We start from the raw sequence: 12438 nt of genomic DNA on the forward strand, positions 1-12438 counted from the left end.
ATTGGGGATGTTTCACCACCAGTAGGGCAGCAGTTGCGTGGAGGCTCTGCAACTAGCATGAGGCCTGGAGGATTAGTGTCCAATCAGAGTGGATTTGACATTTACTGACAGCACATGGGACTTAGCAGAGAGAAGCGTATTTCACTTGATAACACCGCCGGCGCCCTCCCTCCATCGGGGAATCAGGCAAACTGAAGGCGGAGACCTGTTGGCGACACGTCCCAGGCTTCAGGTAGGTGACACTTTAGTCGTCGGTGGCAGGGACTCTCAATCATTGGCTCCACCGGGGGCCGCCGCCGCCATCGCCACGTACGCTCATATCTGGTTCACGTGACGTCACGAGTGGAATTAAACGGGCTTTATTTGGTTGTAATCCCTCGTAGCAATCGGCAGAGCGAGTAAATTGTAGCAAAGAAGGGAGAGCTAAATCCTATTGGATTAGTACAAGCCCATCCCTTCAGCCAACCGAGCCCCCCTTTTGTTTTTTTTGTTTTTTTTTTATAATCGGCATTTGGTGGCTCAATCATACAGCCTGTCGTTGCATGGGCTGTGTACACCGTTTGTGTGTTTATGTGCGGTGTCCCCTTTCCAAGCCAACAAAACCGGAGATTAATTATTCACGGACATATCAGCTGGAGGGGGAGCCACCTGATAGCACGGACATAGAATATTACAACCGGATATCAGGTGATACAGTCCACCCCTGCTTCGTCTGTTCTTCTGCTTGTTCCTTAACTACCTCGCTCTTTTGCTTTTGCTGCTACTGAACCCAAAGACTTGACTTAGAAGAGAGAAGTGCCGCAAGTGGATTACTTTGCTCGTTTTGCGTGGTATTTCCTCAGTTTTCTCTCCAATGCTTGTTACCAACAAACAGTTAAGTCTTGGTCGCTCCCACAGTTGGGACACTTTAGGGGGGAATGAGGGTCAGTGGGACAGGGCTGAGAGTGTCTACGAGCAGCAGGCGAGAGTAGCTGGCCGGCGGAGCTCTCTGTCTTACGGAGAGGGGGGAGGAGGGTGGTACGAGCCTCCAGCAGGCGCGCGTCCTCCTGACCTGGATATAAAACGGGACCCATATTCCTACCAAGACCACGGACAAGTTTACACGGGGGGTCTGAGGAAGGGTTCTGTGCCAGACCTGAACCACTACGAACGAACAGTTATGGCTCACAGAGGATCCATTCCGCATCAGGATTACTACCCCCACGATCCGGCCATGACTCCTCGGCCACCTGAGGGCATTTACCGGGCAGAGCACCAGGCTCCACCGCCTCACCCTCATCCCCTCAGTCGGTCAGGCTCTCATTTTGGGCTGACTGCTGGGACTCGTCCTGCCTGGGATCAATCACAGGGCTCGAGAGGAGGACCTCAAGCTCCCCAGTCGCCTTTACATCCTTCTCCGTCTACTCCGACTGCTCATGAGCTAAATCGGGCCTACAGAGAATCTGGGACTTCTAAAATGATGCCGGATGGTCAACTGCGCAGACCCTCTAGAGACCCGTCTCCAGCCCATTACAGCCTGGAGCATGCATCTCCTCGTTATGCAAGCGAGCCCCAACCTTTGGCTGGTCAGCCTGTCTATACAGATGTTAACGGGCGACCGCTAGATCCGCAGCAGCAGGCGGCTACCTGCTTAGTGGTGGATCCTTCCAGTCAGGGAATGGTAATGAGGCAGGAGACCACCTCACCCTTTACTGTTCAGCAGCAGCAACAATTGCAGCAGCAACAATTACAGCAGCAACAATTGCAGCAGCAACAACTGCAGCAACAACAAATACAACAGCAGCAGTTTCAACAACAGCAACTTCAGCAACAACAACTCCAGCAGCAGCAGCTTCAGCAGGATCAGCTGCAGCAACAACTGCGACATCAGCAGCAGGGTTTACCTCCTTCCAACACAATCCCCATTTCTGATCCTAAACTTGCTGTGGCGGCTCCACTTCCTCCATCTTCCGCCCTAGTGCAGACTGCCGCGATTGCCCCAATTGCACCAGCCCCTGCGCAAGTAGCGCCAACTCTGCCCCCACCAGTTGCTCAGCCTCTTGCTCCCCTTCCTGCCCCTCCGCTTACCGCTCCGCAGACACTTTTGCCTGTGGATCCCAAGAAGACAGTGGATCCAGAGTTTCTTGCCCTTTTGCGAAATGAAGGCATCTCTGAGAGCACCATCTCTTCGCTCATCCAGCAGGGATTCGACTCCTCCAGCATGCTGGCTGTAATGGAGGAGAACGATGTCCGTACAGTGGCACCCAACCTTGGGCAGGCGCGTGTACTCTCTCGTTTGGTCCAAAACTGTAAGCGGCCGGCCGAAGCTCCTGTGGCACCTTCTCAGCCTCAGACCCCCATGCGAGGGCGTTCTAATAGCTTCAGCCATCGCTCAGATGTCTATCAACACCACCATCACCAACATCCACATCCTTCCCAGGCTTTGCATGTTGACCCTCAACTGATGCCCCTGCTGACGCCGGGTGCCATGCACACCATCGGACCAAGGATGGGAGAGGTAATAGGCAGGAGGCCAAGCAGCGCTCCTTCTCAGCAGCTCTTGGAAGCCTCTGGAGCTTACCCAGGCCAGTCACCTCGTTCCCCAGGCCCATATATGGGAGCCATGGTGCCCGTTCAATCAAGACCAATGTCCGCTTATTCTTCCGGGATGACCATGCCAGGGTTGCCCATGCAGAGTATGCAGATCATGCCCCAGCAAATGAGTGGTTCCATGCCTGCCATACCAGGTTCCATTCACTCCATGCCAGGAATGCCGCAGCAGATGCCTGTTTCCATGCCAGCTTTACCTCAACCGCCACAGCAGGTACCTAAAGCATACTCTACCAATTACACCGTACCAATGGAGCTGATGAAGAGGGACCGGAGCCTGCTGCCCATGTCACCTATGCACAGCCCTCACCCAAGTCCCCAGATGAGTCGGAAGGGTGGCGGGACTGCGCCGGATAATGCAATGGTTCCCGCGGGAGGCTCCGCTCAAGGGCAAAGTGCTCTGGTTGCTAATCAGAAGCTAAGTCGCCGCACCGGTCCACCAGTCATCGTGTCCACCATGGCGTCTCCTGACACAAGTAAATCTTGTTTTGTTTTACTCACTCTAACAACTTGACCATCAGCTGTTTGTCTTGATCCAGCCTGAAAGGTATCTTATTTTTTACCCTTTGTCTTCTTACGAGGTTTTATTCATCCTATTTCCCTCTAATTAATGTGTCGGTAGGGCAGCACAGTGGGAAAGGGGTTAGTGCATGTGCCTCACAATACAATGGTCCTGAGTTCAATCCCGGGCTCGGGATCTTTCTGTGCGGAGTTTGCATGTTCTCCCCGTGACTGCGTGGGTTCTCTCCGGGTCCTCTGGGTTTCTCCCACCTCCAAAAACATGCACCTGGAAATAGTTTGATTGGCAAAACTAAAAAAAAAAGGTCCCTAGTGTGTGAATGTTGTCTGTCTATCTGTGTTGGCCCTGTGATGAGGTGGCGACTTGTCCAGGGTGTGCCCCGCCTTCCGCCCGAATGCAGCTAAGATAGGCCCCAGCACCCCCACCAACCCCGAAAGGGACAAGTGGTAGAAAATGGATGGATAGTGTGTCAGTAACCAAACCAAACAGCAGGCTAGAGTATATTTCTATACCAAGGGTGTCCAACTCATTTTCTTTAAGGGCCACATCGCAGTAATGGCTGCTTTCAAAGGGCCGATTTAAAAATAGAAATAAAATAAATAATAATAATTTGGGTGTGAGTTTTCCTTGCCCTTATGTGGGCCTACCGAGGATGTCGTAGTGGTTTGTGTTGTGGTTTGTGCAGCCCTTTGAGACACTAGTGATTCAGGGCTATATAAGTAAACATTGATTGATTGATTGACATTATGTATGCGCATATTAACCTATGATTAATGGAAAATACATATGCATTAGATTATTATATATATTTTTTTTATGCATAACTTTCTTTAAAATCATAAATAAAGGTAACAAGCAGATATTTAACTATTTGTTTCTATCTCACAAAAATGGTTTTGCAATACAGTATATCATATACCGTATTTTTCGGACTATAAGTCGCACATTATTGGCCCTCAGCATATTTAAAAAATAAAATGAGTTTGTTGTTAACATTGGATATTACACCTCCGTATTTGCCGGACTACAAGTCGCAGTTTTTTTCATAGTTTGGCCGGGGGTGCGACTTATACTCAGGTGCGACTTATGTGTGAAATTATTAACACATTACCGTAAAATATCAAATAATATTATTTAGCTCATTCATGTAAGAGACTAGACGTATAAGATTTCATGGGATTTATGGATTAGGAGTGAGAGATAGTTTGGTAAAGGTATAGCATGTTCTATATGTTATAGTTATTTGAATGACTCTTACCATAATATGTTAGGTTAACATAGCAGTTGGTTATTTATGCCTCATATAACCTACACTTATTCAGCCTGTTGTTCACTATTCTTTATTTATTTGAAATTGCCTTTCAAATGTTTATTCTTGGTGTTGGGTTTTATCAAATAAATTTCCCCAAAAATGCGAGTTATACTCCAATGCGACTTATTTTTGTTGTTTTTTTCTTCTTTATTATGCATTTTCGGCAGGTGCGTCTAATACTCCTGAGCGACTTATACTCCGGAAAATACGGTAATTGGCATGATCAGATAATATTGATGTTTAAAATATGCAATTTTTTTCTGTCAAAATTGAAAGAACAAAAAATATATATAAAAGTTAAGGGTTTTATTAAAACCAGGCTGTCGCGGGCCACAAAATGATATAGCGGGCCAGAACTAGCCCCCGGGCCTTGAGTTTGCAGTGGTCCTCAACCTTTTTGTAGCTGGGGACCGGTCAACGCTTGATCATTTGTCCCGCGGAGGGGGGATTCTATTTTTTATTTATTTTTTTATTTTTTTGTCATGAAAGAGGGAGGTTTTTTTGGGTTAGTGCACTATTTGTAAGTGTATCTTGTGTTTTTTAAGTTGATTTAATTTTTTTTTTAAATATTAAAAATATTTCTGCGGCCCGGTACCAATCAATAATATTAACGTTTAAAATATGCCATTTTTTTCTGTCAAAATTGAAAGAACAAATGCATTTAGTACAAAAAAATGAAAAAAATTAAGGGTTTTATTAAAACCATTTTTCCAGGCTGTCGTGGGCCACAAAATGATGTAGCGGGCCAGAAGTAGCCCCCGGGCCTTGAGTTTAACACCTGTGTTCTATGCAGTGGTCCTCAACCTTTTTGTAGCTGCGGACCGGTCAACGCTTGATCATTTGTCCCGCTGGTGGAGGATTATTTTTTATTTTTTTATTTTTATTTTTTTATATTATTATTATTTTTGTCATGAAAAATTGAGGTTTTTTGGGTTGGTGCACTAATTTTAAGTGTATCTTGTGTTTTTTATGTTGATTTAATTAAAAAAAAAAAATTAAAAAAAAAAAAATTAAGAATAAATAAAAAAATATTCTGCGGCCGATAATCGATAATATTGACGTTTAAAATATGCAATTTTTTTCAGTCAAAATTGAAAGAATGAATGCATTTAGTACAAAAAAAAAATTAAAATTAAGGGTTTTATTAAAACCCTTTTTCCAGGCTGTCGCGGGCCACAAAATGATGTAGCGGGCCAGAACTAGCCCCCGGGCCTTGAGTTTAACACCTGTGTTCTATGCAGTGGTCCTCAACCTTTTTGTAGCTGCGGACCGGTCAACGCTTGATCATTTGTCCCGCTGGTGGAGGATTATTTTTTATTTTTATTTTTTTATATTATTATTATTTTTGTCATGAAAAATTGAGGTTTTTTGGGTTGGTGCACTAATTTTAAGTGTATCTTGTGTTTTTTATGTTGATTTAATTAAAAAAAAAAAATTAAATAAAAAAAAAAATTAAGAATAAATAAAAAAATATTCTGCGGCCGATAATCGATAATATTGACGTTTAAAATATGCAATTTTTTTCAGTCAAAATTGAAAGAATGAATGCATTTAGTACAAAAAAAAAAAAAAAATTAAGGGTTTTATTAAAACCCTTTTTCCAGGCTGTCGCGGGCCACAAAATGATGTAGCGGGCCAGAACTAGCCCCCGGGCCTTATGTTTAACACCTGTGTTCTATAGCAGTGGTCCTCAACCTTTTTGTAGCTGCGGACCGGTCAACGCTTGATCATTTGTCCTGCGGAGGTGGGGTTCTTTTTTTTATTTATTTTTATTTATTTTTTTTGTCATGAAAGAGGGAGGTTTTTTTGGGTTGGTGCACTAATTGTAAGTGTATCTTGTGTTTTTTATGTTGATTTAATTTTTTTTTTTAAATATTAAAAATATTTCTGCGGCCCGGTACCAATCAATAATATTAACGTTTAAAATATGCAATTTTTTCTGTCAAAATTGAAAGAACAAATGCATTTAGTACAAAAAAATACAAAAATAAGGGATTTATTAAAACCATTTTTCCAGGCTGTCGCGGGCCACAAAATGATGTAGCGGGCCAGAACTGGCCCCCGGGCCTTGAGTTTAACACCTGTGTTCTATAGCAGTGGTCCTCAACCTTTTTGTATTTGCGGACCGGTCAACGCTTGATCATTTGTCCCGCGGGGGGTGGGGTGGAGGATTATTTTTTATTTTTGTATTTTTATTTTTTTATTTTATTATTTTTTTTTGTCATGAAAAAGGGAGGTTTTTTGGGCTGGTGCACTAATTGTAAGTGTATCTTGTGGTTTTTATGTTGATTTAATTAAAAACATTTATAATAAAATAAAATTTAAAAATAATACTAATAATAGATAATTCTTCTGCGGCCCGGTACCAATCAATAATATTACCGTTTTTAAAATATGCACATTTTTTTCTGTCAAAATTGAAAAAACGAATGCATTTAGTACAAAAAAATAAAAAAATTAAGGGTTTTACTACTACAACGCTTGATAATTTGTCCCATGGGGTGATTCTTTTTTAAATTTTTTATTTTTTTGGGGTCATGAAAAAGGGAGTTTTTTTTAGGTTGGTGCACTAATTGTAAGTGTGTCTTGTGTTTTTTATGTTGATTTAAATAAATAAAAAAAAATTTAATAAAAAAAAAATTAAGAATAAATAAAAAATTATTCTGCGGCCGATAATCGATAATATTGACGTTTAAAATATGCAATTTTTTTCAGTCAAAATTGAAAGAATGAATGCATTTAGTACAAAAAAAAAAAAAATTAAGGGTTTTATTAAAACTATTTTTCCAGGCTGTCATGGGCCACAAAATGATGTAGCGGCCCCCGGGCCTTGAGTTTAACACCTGTGTTCTATAGCAGTGGTCCTCAAACCTTTTTGTAGCCGCGGACCGGTCATTTGATCATTTGTCCCGCGGGGGGTGGGGTGGAGGATTATTTTTTTATTTTTTTATTTTTATTTTTTTATTTTTTTTGTCATGAAAAAGGGAGTTTTTTTGGGCTGGTGCACTAATTGTAAGTGTATCTTGTGGTTTTTATGTTGATTTATTAAAAAAAATAAAAAAAAAATAAAAAAAATTATAATAATAAATAATTCTTCTGCGGCTCGGTACCAATCAATAATATTAACGTTTAAATTATGCAATTTTTTCCTGTCAAAATTGAAAAAACGAATGCATTTAGTACAAAAGGTAAAAAAAAAAAAGGGTTTTACTAAAATAATTTTTCCAGGCTGTCGTAGCTGTGTCAACGCTTGATAATTTTTCCCACGGGCGGATTCTTTTTTAAATGTTTTAATTTTATATTTTCTTTGGGGAGGGTCATGAAAAAGGGAGGTTTTTTTAGGTTGGTGCACTAATTGTAAGTGTAGATTGTGTTTTTTATGTTGATTTAATAAAAAATAAAAAAATGTGATAAAAAAAAAATTAAGAATAAATAAAAAATTATTCTGCGGCCGATAATCAATAATATTAACCTTTAAAAAATATGCAATTTTTTTCAGTCAAAATTGAAAGAATGAATGCATTTAGTACAAAAAAATAAAACCGTTATTAAAACCGTTTTTCCAGGCTGGCGCGGGCCACAAAATGATGTAGCGGGCCAGAACTGGCCCCCGGGCCTTGAGTTTAACACCTGTGTTCTATAGCATCGTACTTGATCTGCTCCAACAATGCTGCTGATGTAGTATCGCTGTTAAATGCAGCTCCCACTTTGGCCGCAAGCTAATGTTGTTGTAAACATACCCGTCTTATTTCATCATCATAAAAAGGAGCAGCCGGGAAAAAGCACTCGGGCTTCACGATCTGCCTGACAAGGTAAACATTGCTTGCTCAGGCGGCTCTCACTAAACACTACAAGCTGGTGAGTTCTCTTCATGTACTTCCTTCAGCAGGGCCAGCAATTTCCTTTTTGGATGGCAATATAAGAAAAAAAAAAAGATAGCAGAAGCACTGCATGGATTAAATGAAATGTCAGTGATGATGGTTAATGAGTGACTGTGTCATTCTCTCAGTGACAAGACAGTGGGGAGATTTAATCCCCGAGATCCTTCATATCCGCCGAGGCGCTAATCCGCAAATACTCTCATTCTGTACTCTTACTGTACGTGTAAGACTGTGAACATAGAACACGCCATGTTGACATCAAGGCACGAATAAAGCACCTTTTTGTCTCTGTTCTATGAACAAACACTTTGGTCCCGCGTCGATATGAACCTGGTGTCTTTTAGTCCGGGTGCTTGTATGTCCAGATGAGTGAAGGAGAGCCTGTTTGCGTGTTGAAAACATGTCGTAAATGTTTATTTCTGCGTTGGCTACACTTTTATGTGTGCAGATGCTGGTTGACTTCCTTTGAATTATTGTCTTCCGCTTGGGAAATAAGAGAAAAACATATGCAATGTTTTAGTGCAAACCCCGTTTCCATATGAGTTGGGAAATTGTGTTAGATGTAAATATAAACGGAGTACAATGATTTGCAAATCCTTTTCAACCCATATTCAATTAAATATGCTACAAAGACAACATATTTGATGTTCAAACTCATAAACGTTATTTTTTGCAAATAATAATTAACTTAGAATTTCATGGCTGCAACACGTGCCAAAGTAGTTGGGAAAGGGCATGTTCACCACTGTGTTACATCACCTTTTCTTTTAACAACACTCAATAAACGTTTGGGAACTGAGGAAACTAATTGTTGAAGCTTTGAAAGTGGAATTCTTTCCCATTCTTGTTTTATGGAGAGCTTCAGTCGTTCAACAGTCCGGGGTCTACGCTGTCGTATTTTACGCTTCATCATGCGTAACACAATTTTGATGGGAGACAGGTCTGGACTGCAGGCGGGCCAGGAAAGTACCCGCACTCTTTTACTACGAAGCCACGCTGTTGTAACACTTGTCTTGCTGAAATAAGCAGGGGCGTCCATGATAACGTTGCTTGGATGACAACATATGTTGCTCCAAAACCTGTATGGACCATTCAGCATTAATGGTGCCTTCACAGATGTGTAAGTTACCCATGCTTTGGGCACTAATACACCCCCATACCATCACAGAAGCTGGCTTTTGAACTTTGCGCCTATAACAATCCGGATAGTTATTTTCCTCTTTGTTCCGGAGGACACCATGGCCACAGTTTCCAAATATAATTTGAAATGTGGACTCGTCAGACCTCAGAACACTTTTCCACTTTGCATCAGTCCATCTTGGATGAGCTCGGGCCCAGGGAAGTCGGCGGAGTCTCTGGGTGTTGCTAATAAATATATTTGGCTTTGCATAGTAGAGTTTTAACTTGCACTTACAGATGTAGCGACCAACTGTAGTTATGAACAGTGGTTTTCTAAAGTGTTACTGAGCCCATGTGGTGATATCCTTTACACGCCGGTGTCGCTTTTTGATGCAGTACCGCCTGAGGGATCGAAGGTCACAGGCATTTAATGATATCTCCAGAATCTCTGAACCTTTTGATTATATTACAGACTGTAGATGGTGAAATCCCTAAATTAATTTCGATATCTGGTTGAGAAATGTTGTTCTTAAACAATTTGCTCCTGCATTTGTTGACAAAGTGGTGACCCTCGCCCCATCCTTGTTTGTGAACGACAGAACATTCCATGGAAGCTGCTTTTATACCCAATCATGGCACCCACCTGTTCCCAATTAGCCCTGTCCACCTGTGGGGTGTTCCAAATAAGCGTTTGATGAGCATGCCTCAACTTTCTCAGTCTTTTTTGCCACTTGGGCGAGCTTTTTTGAAACATGTTGCAGGCATCAAATTTCATATTAGCTAATATTTGCAGAAAATAACGTTTACCAGTTTGAACGTTGATTATCTTGTCTTTGTAAATCATTTTATTCTCTCTTTATTTACCATTTACACAATGTGACAACTTCACTGCTTTTGCGGTTTTTTAAAAAAAAGCTAAAAATTGTAAAAGCTGTCAAACATCAAAACAAAGCAATGGTGAGTTGAAATGCACCGTGTAATCATTTTCACCAACTGCTGTCGCAAGTGTAAAAATAAGTCAAGTCAATGCCAGTACTGTAATTTGTTTTATGGTCCCAGAAACTAAATATTAAAGAGAAAAACTCCAAATTGATAGTGTTTGTTTGCTGTGACCACGCCCACCTCGGTATAAGATGCTGTGGAGCAGGGGTCACCAACCTTTTTGAAAGCAAGAGCTACTTCTTGGGTACTGATTAATGCAAAGGGCTACCAGTTTGATACACACTTAAATAAATCGCCAGAAGTAGCCAATTTGCCCAATTTACCTTTAATAAATAAACATATATATATAAAAGAATGGGTATTTCTGTCTGTCATTCCGTCGTACATTTTTTTTCCTTTTACGGAAGGTTTTTTGTTGAGAATAAATGATGAAAAAAACACTTAATTGAACGGTTTAAAAGAGAAGAAAACAGGAAAAAAATGAAAATTTAATTTTGAAACATAGTTTATCTTCAATTTGGACTCTTTCAAATTCAAAATTCAACCGAAAAAAATGTAAAGAAAAACTAGCTAATTCGAATCTTTTTGAAAAAATGTTTAAAAAATGTTATGGAACCTCATTAGTAATTTTTCCTGATTAAGATTAATTTTAGAATTTTGATGACACGTTTTAAATAGGTTAAAATCCAATCTGCACTTTGTTAGAATATATAACAAATTGGACCAAGCTTTTTTTCTAACAAAGAAAAATCATTATTTCTTCCAGATTTTCCAGAACAAAAATTTTAAAAGAAATTCAAAAGACTTTTAAATTTGATTCTAAAGATTTTCTGGATTTGCCAGAATAATAGTTTTTAATTTTAATCATTATAAGTTTGAATAGATGTTTCACAAATATTCTTCGTCGAAAAAACAGAAGCTAAAATGAAGAATTAAATTAAAATGTATTTGTTATTCTTTACAATAAAAATGTTTTTATTTACTTGAACATTGATTTAAATTGTCAGGAAAGAAGAGGAAAGAATTTAAAAGGTAAAAAGGTGTGTTTAAAAATCCTAAAATCCTTTTTAAGGTTGTATTTTTTCTCTAAAATTGTCTTTCTGAAAGTTATAAGAAGCAAAGTAAAAAAATAAATTAATTTATTTAAACAAGTGAAGTCTTTAAAATATTTTCTTGGATTTTCAAATTCTATTTGAGTTTTGTCTCTCTTAGAATTAAAAATTTTGAGCAAAGCAAGACCAGCTTGCTAGTAAATAAATACAATGTAAGAAATAGAGGCAGCTCACTGGTAAGTGCTGCTATTTGAGCTATTTTTAGAACAGGCCAGCGGGCGACTCATCTGGTCCTTACGGGCGACCTGGTGCCTTCCTGAGATGCACACCCACACCTAGGCACAGCTTGTACTATTTATTACCCCGACTTCACATCCCCCCTAGGGAGGTGCAGCGGCTCCTTTGGGACGGCGGTGTGATGGCGACACAGGTCAGCCGTGCTCTGCGTGACACACTCGCCGCGTTTTTCTCCCGCGTGACGACGGTGGGGGGAGGGTCACGCCATGTTAGTTCTGGAGATGGCAGATTATGTATTAACGGGGGAGGAGTGAGGGATTACTAAAAGGGAGGTGGGGAGCAAAGAGGGCGGAGACAGATATTGTTCTTCAGCTGACTGATGGTTGACGTTTGCAGGCGGAGGGAGGGGCGGGGAGGCAATGTGACAGCTGTCAGTCAACCTTGGACTCACTGGAGAGAGCGATTTAGTGTTTTTTGTTTTTTTTGTGCAAACCCTGGCCTCAATCTGCAGTTGACCATCCATTTTCATTGTTTGTTGTACAACTGTGGATAAATATTTACTTCCTGTTTGACCTGAGAGGATTACATTTGCATGTTTTCACCCGACAACATATATATATATATATATATGTATATATATATATATATATGTATATATATATATATATGTATATATATATATGTATGTATATATATATATGTGTGTGTGTGTGTGTATGTATGTGTAAATATATATATGTATGTATGTATGTATGTATATGTGTATCTGTGTGTATATATATATAT

At 40.2% G+C, this 12438-nt stretch overlaps 1 protein-coding gene across 2 annotated transcripts in view; it reads left to right on the plus strand.

Annotated features, from left to right (window-relative positions):
- LOC133559676 (C-terminal-binding protein 2-like) overlaps nucleotides 1-12438 on the plus strand; it is a 127337-nt gene that overhangs the window by 51088 nt on the left and 63811 nt on the right. Inside the window, exon 1 of one of the 2 annotated variants that reach the window (XM_061911665.1) lies at nucleotides 533-3065. The exons of the other annotated variant lie outside the window; for it this stretch is intronic. Coding sequence (XP_061767649.1) covers nucleotides 854-3065 — 2212 coding nt within the window. The 5' untranslated portion in view covers nucleotides 533-853. Of the gene's footprint in view, nucleotides 1-532; nucleotides 3066-12438 lie in introns of those variants that run through there. 2 annotated transcript variants of the gene reach the window in all.

Source organism: Nerophis ophidion, linkage group LG09 (genome assembly GCF_033978795.1).
Source record: "Nerophis ophidion isolate RoL-2023_Sa linkage group LG09, RoL_Noph_v1.0, whole genome shotgun sequence".
Taxonomy (NCBI): Eukaryota; Metazoa; Chordata; class Actinopteri; order Syngnathiformes; family Syngnathidae; genus Nerophis; species Nerophis ophidion.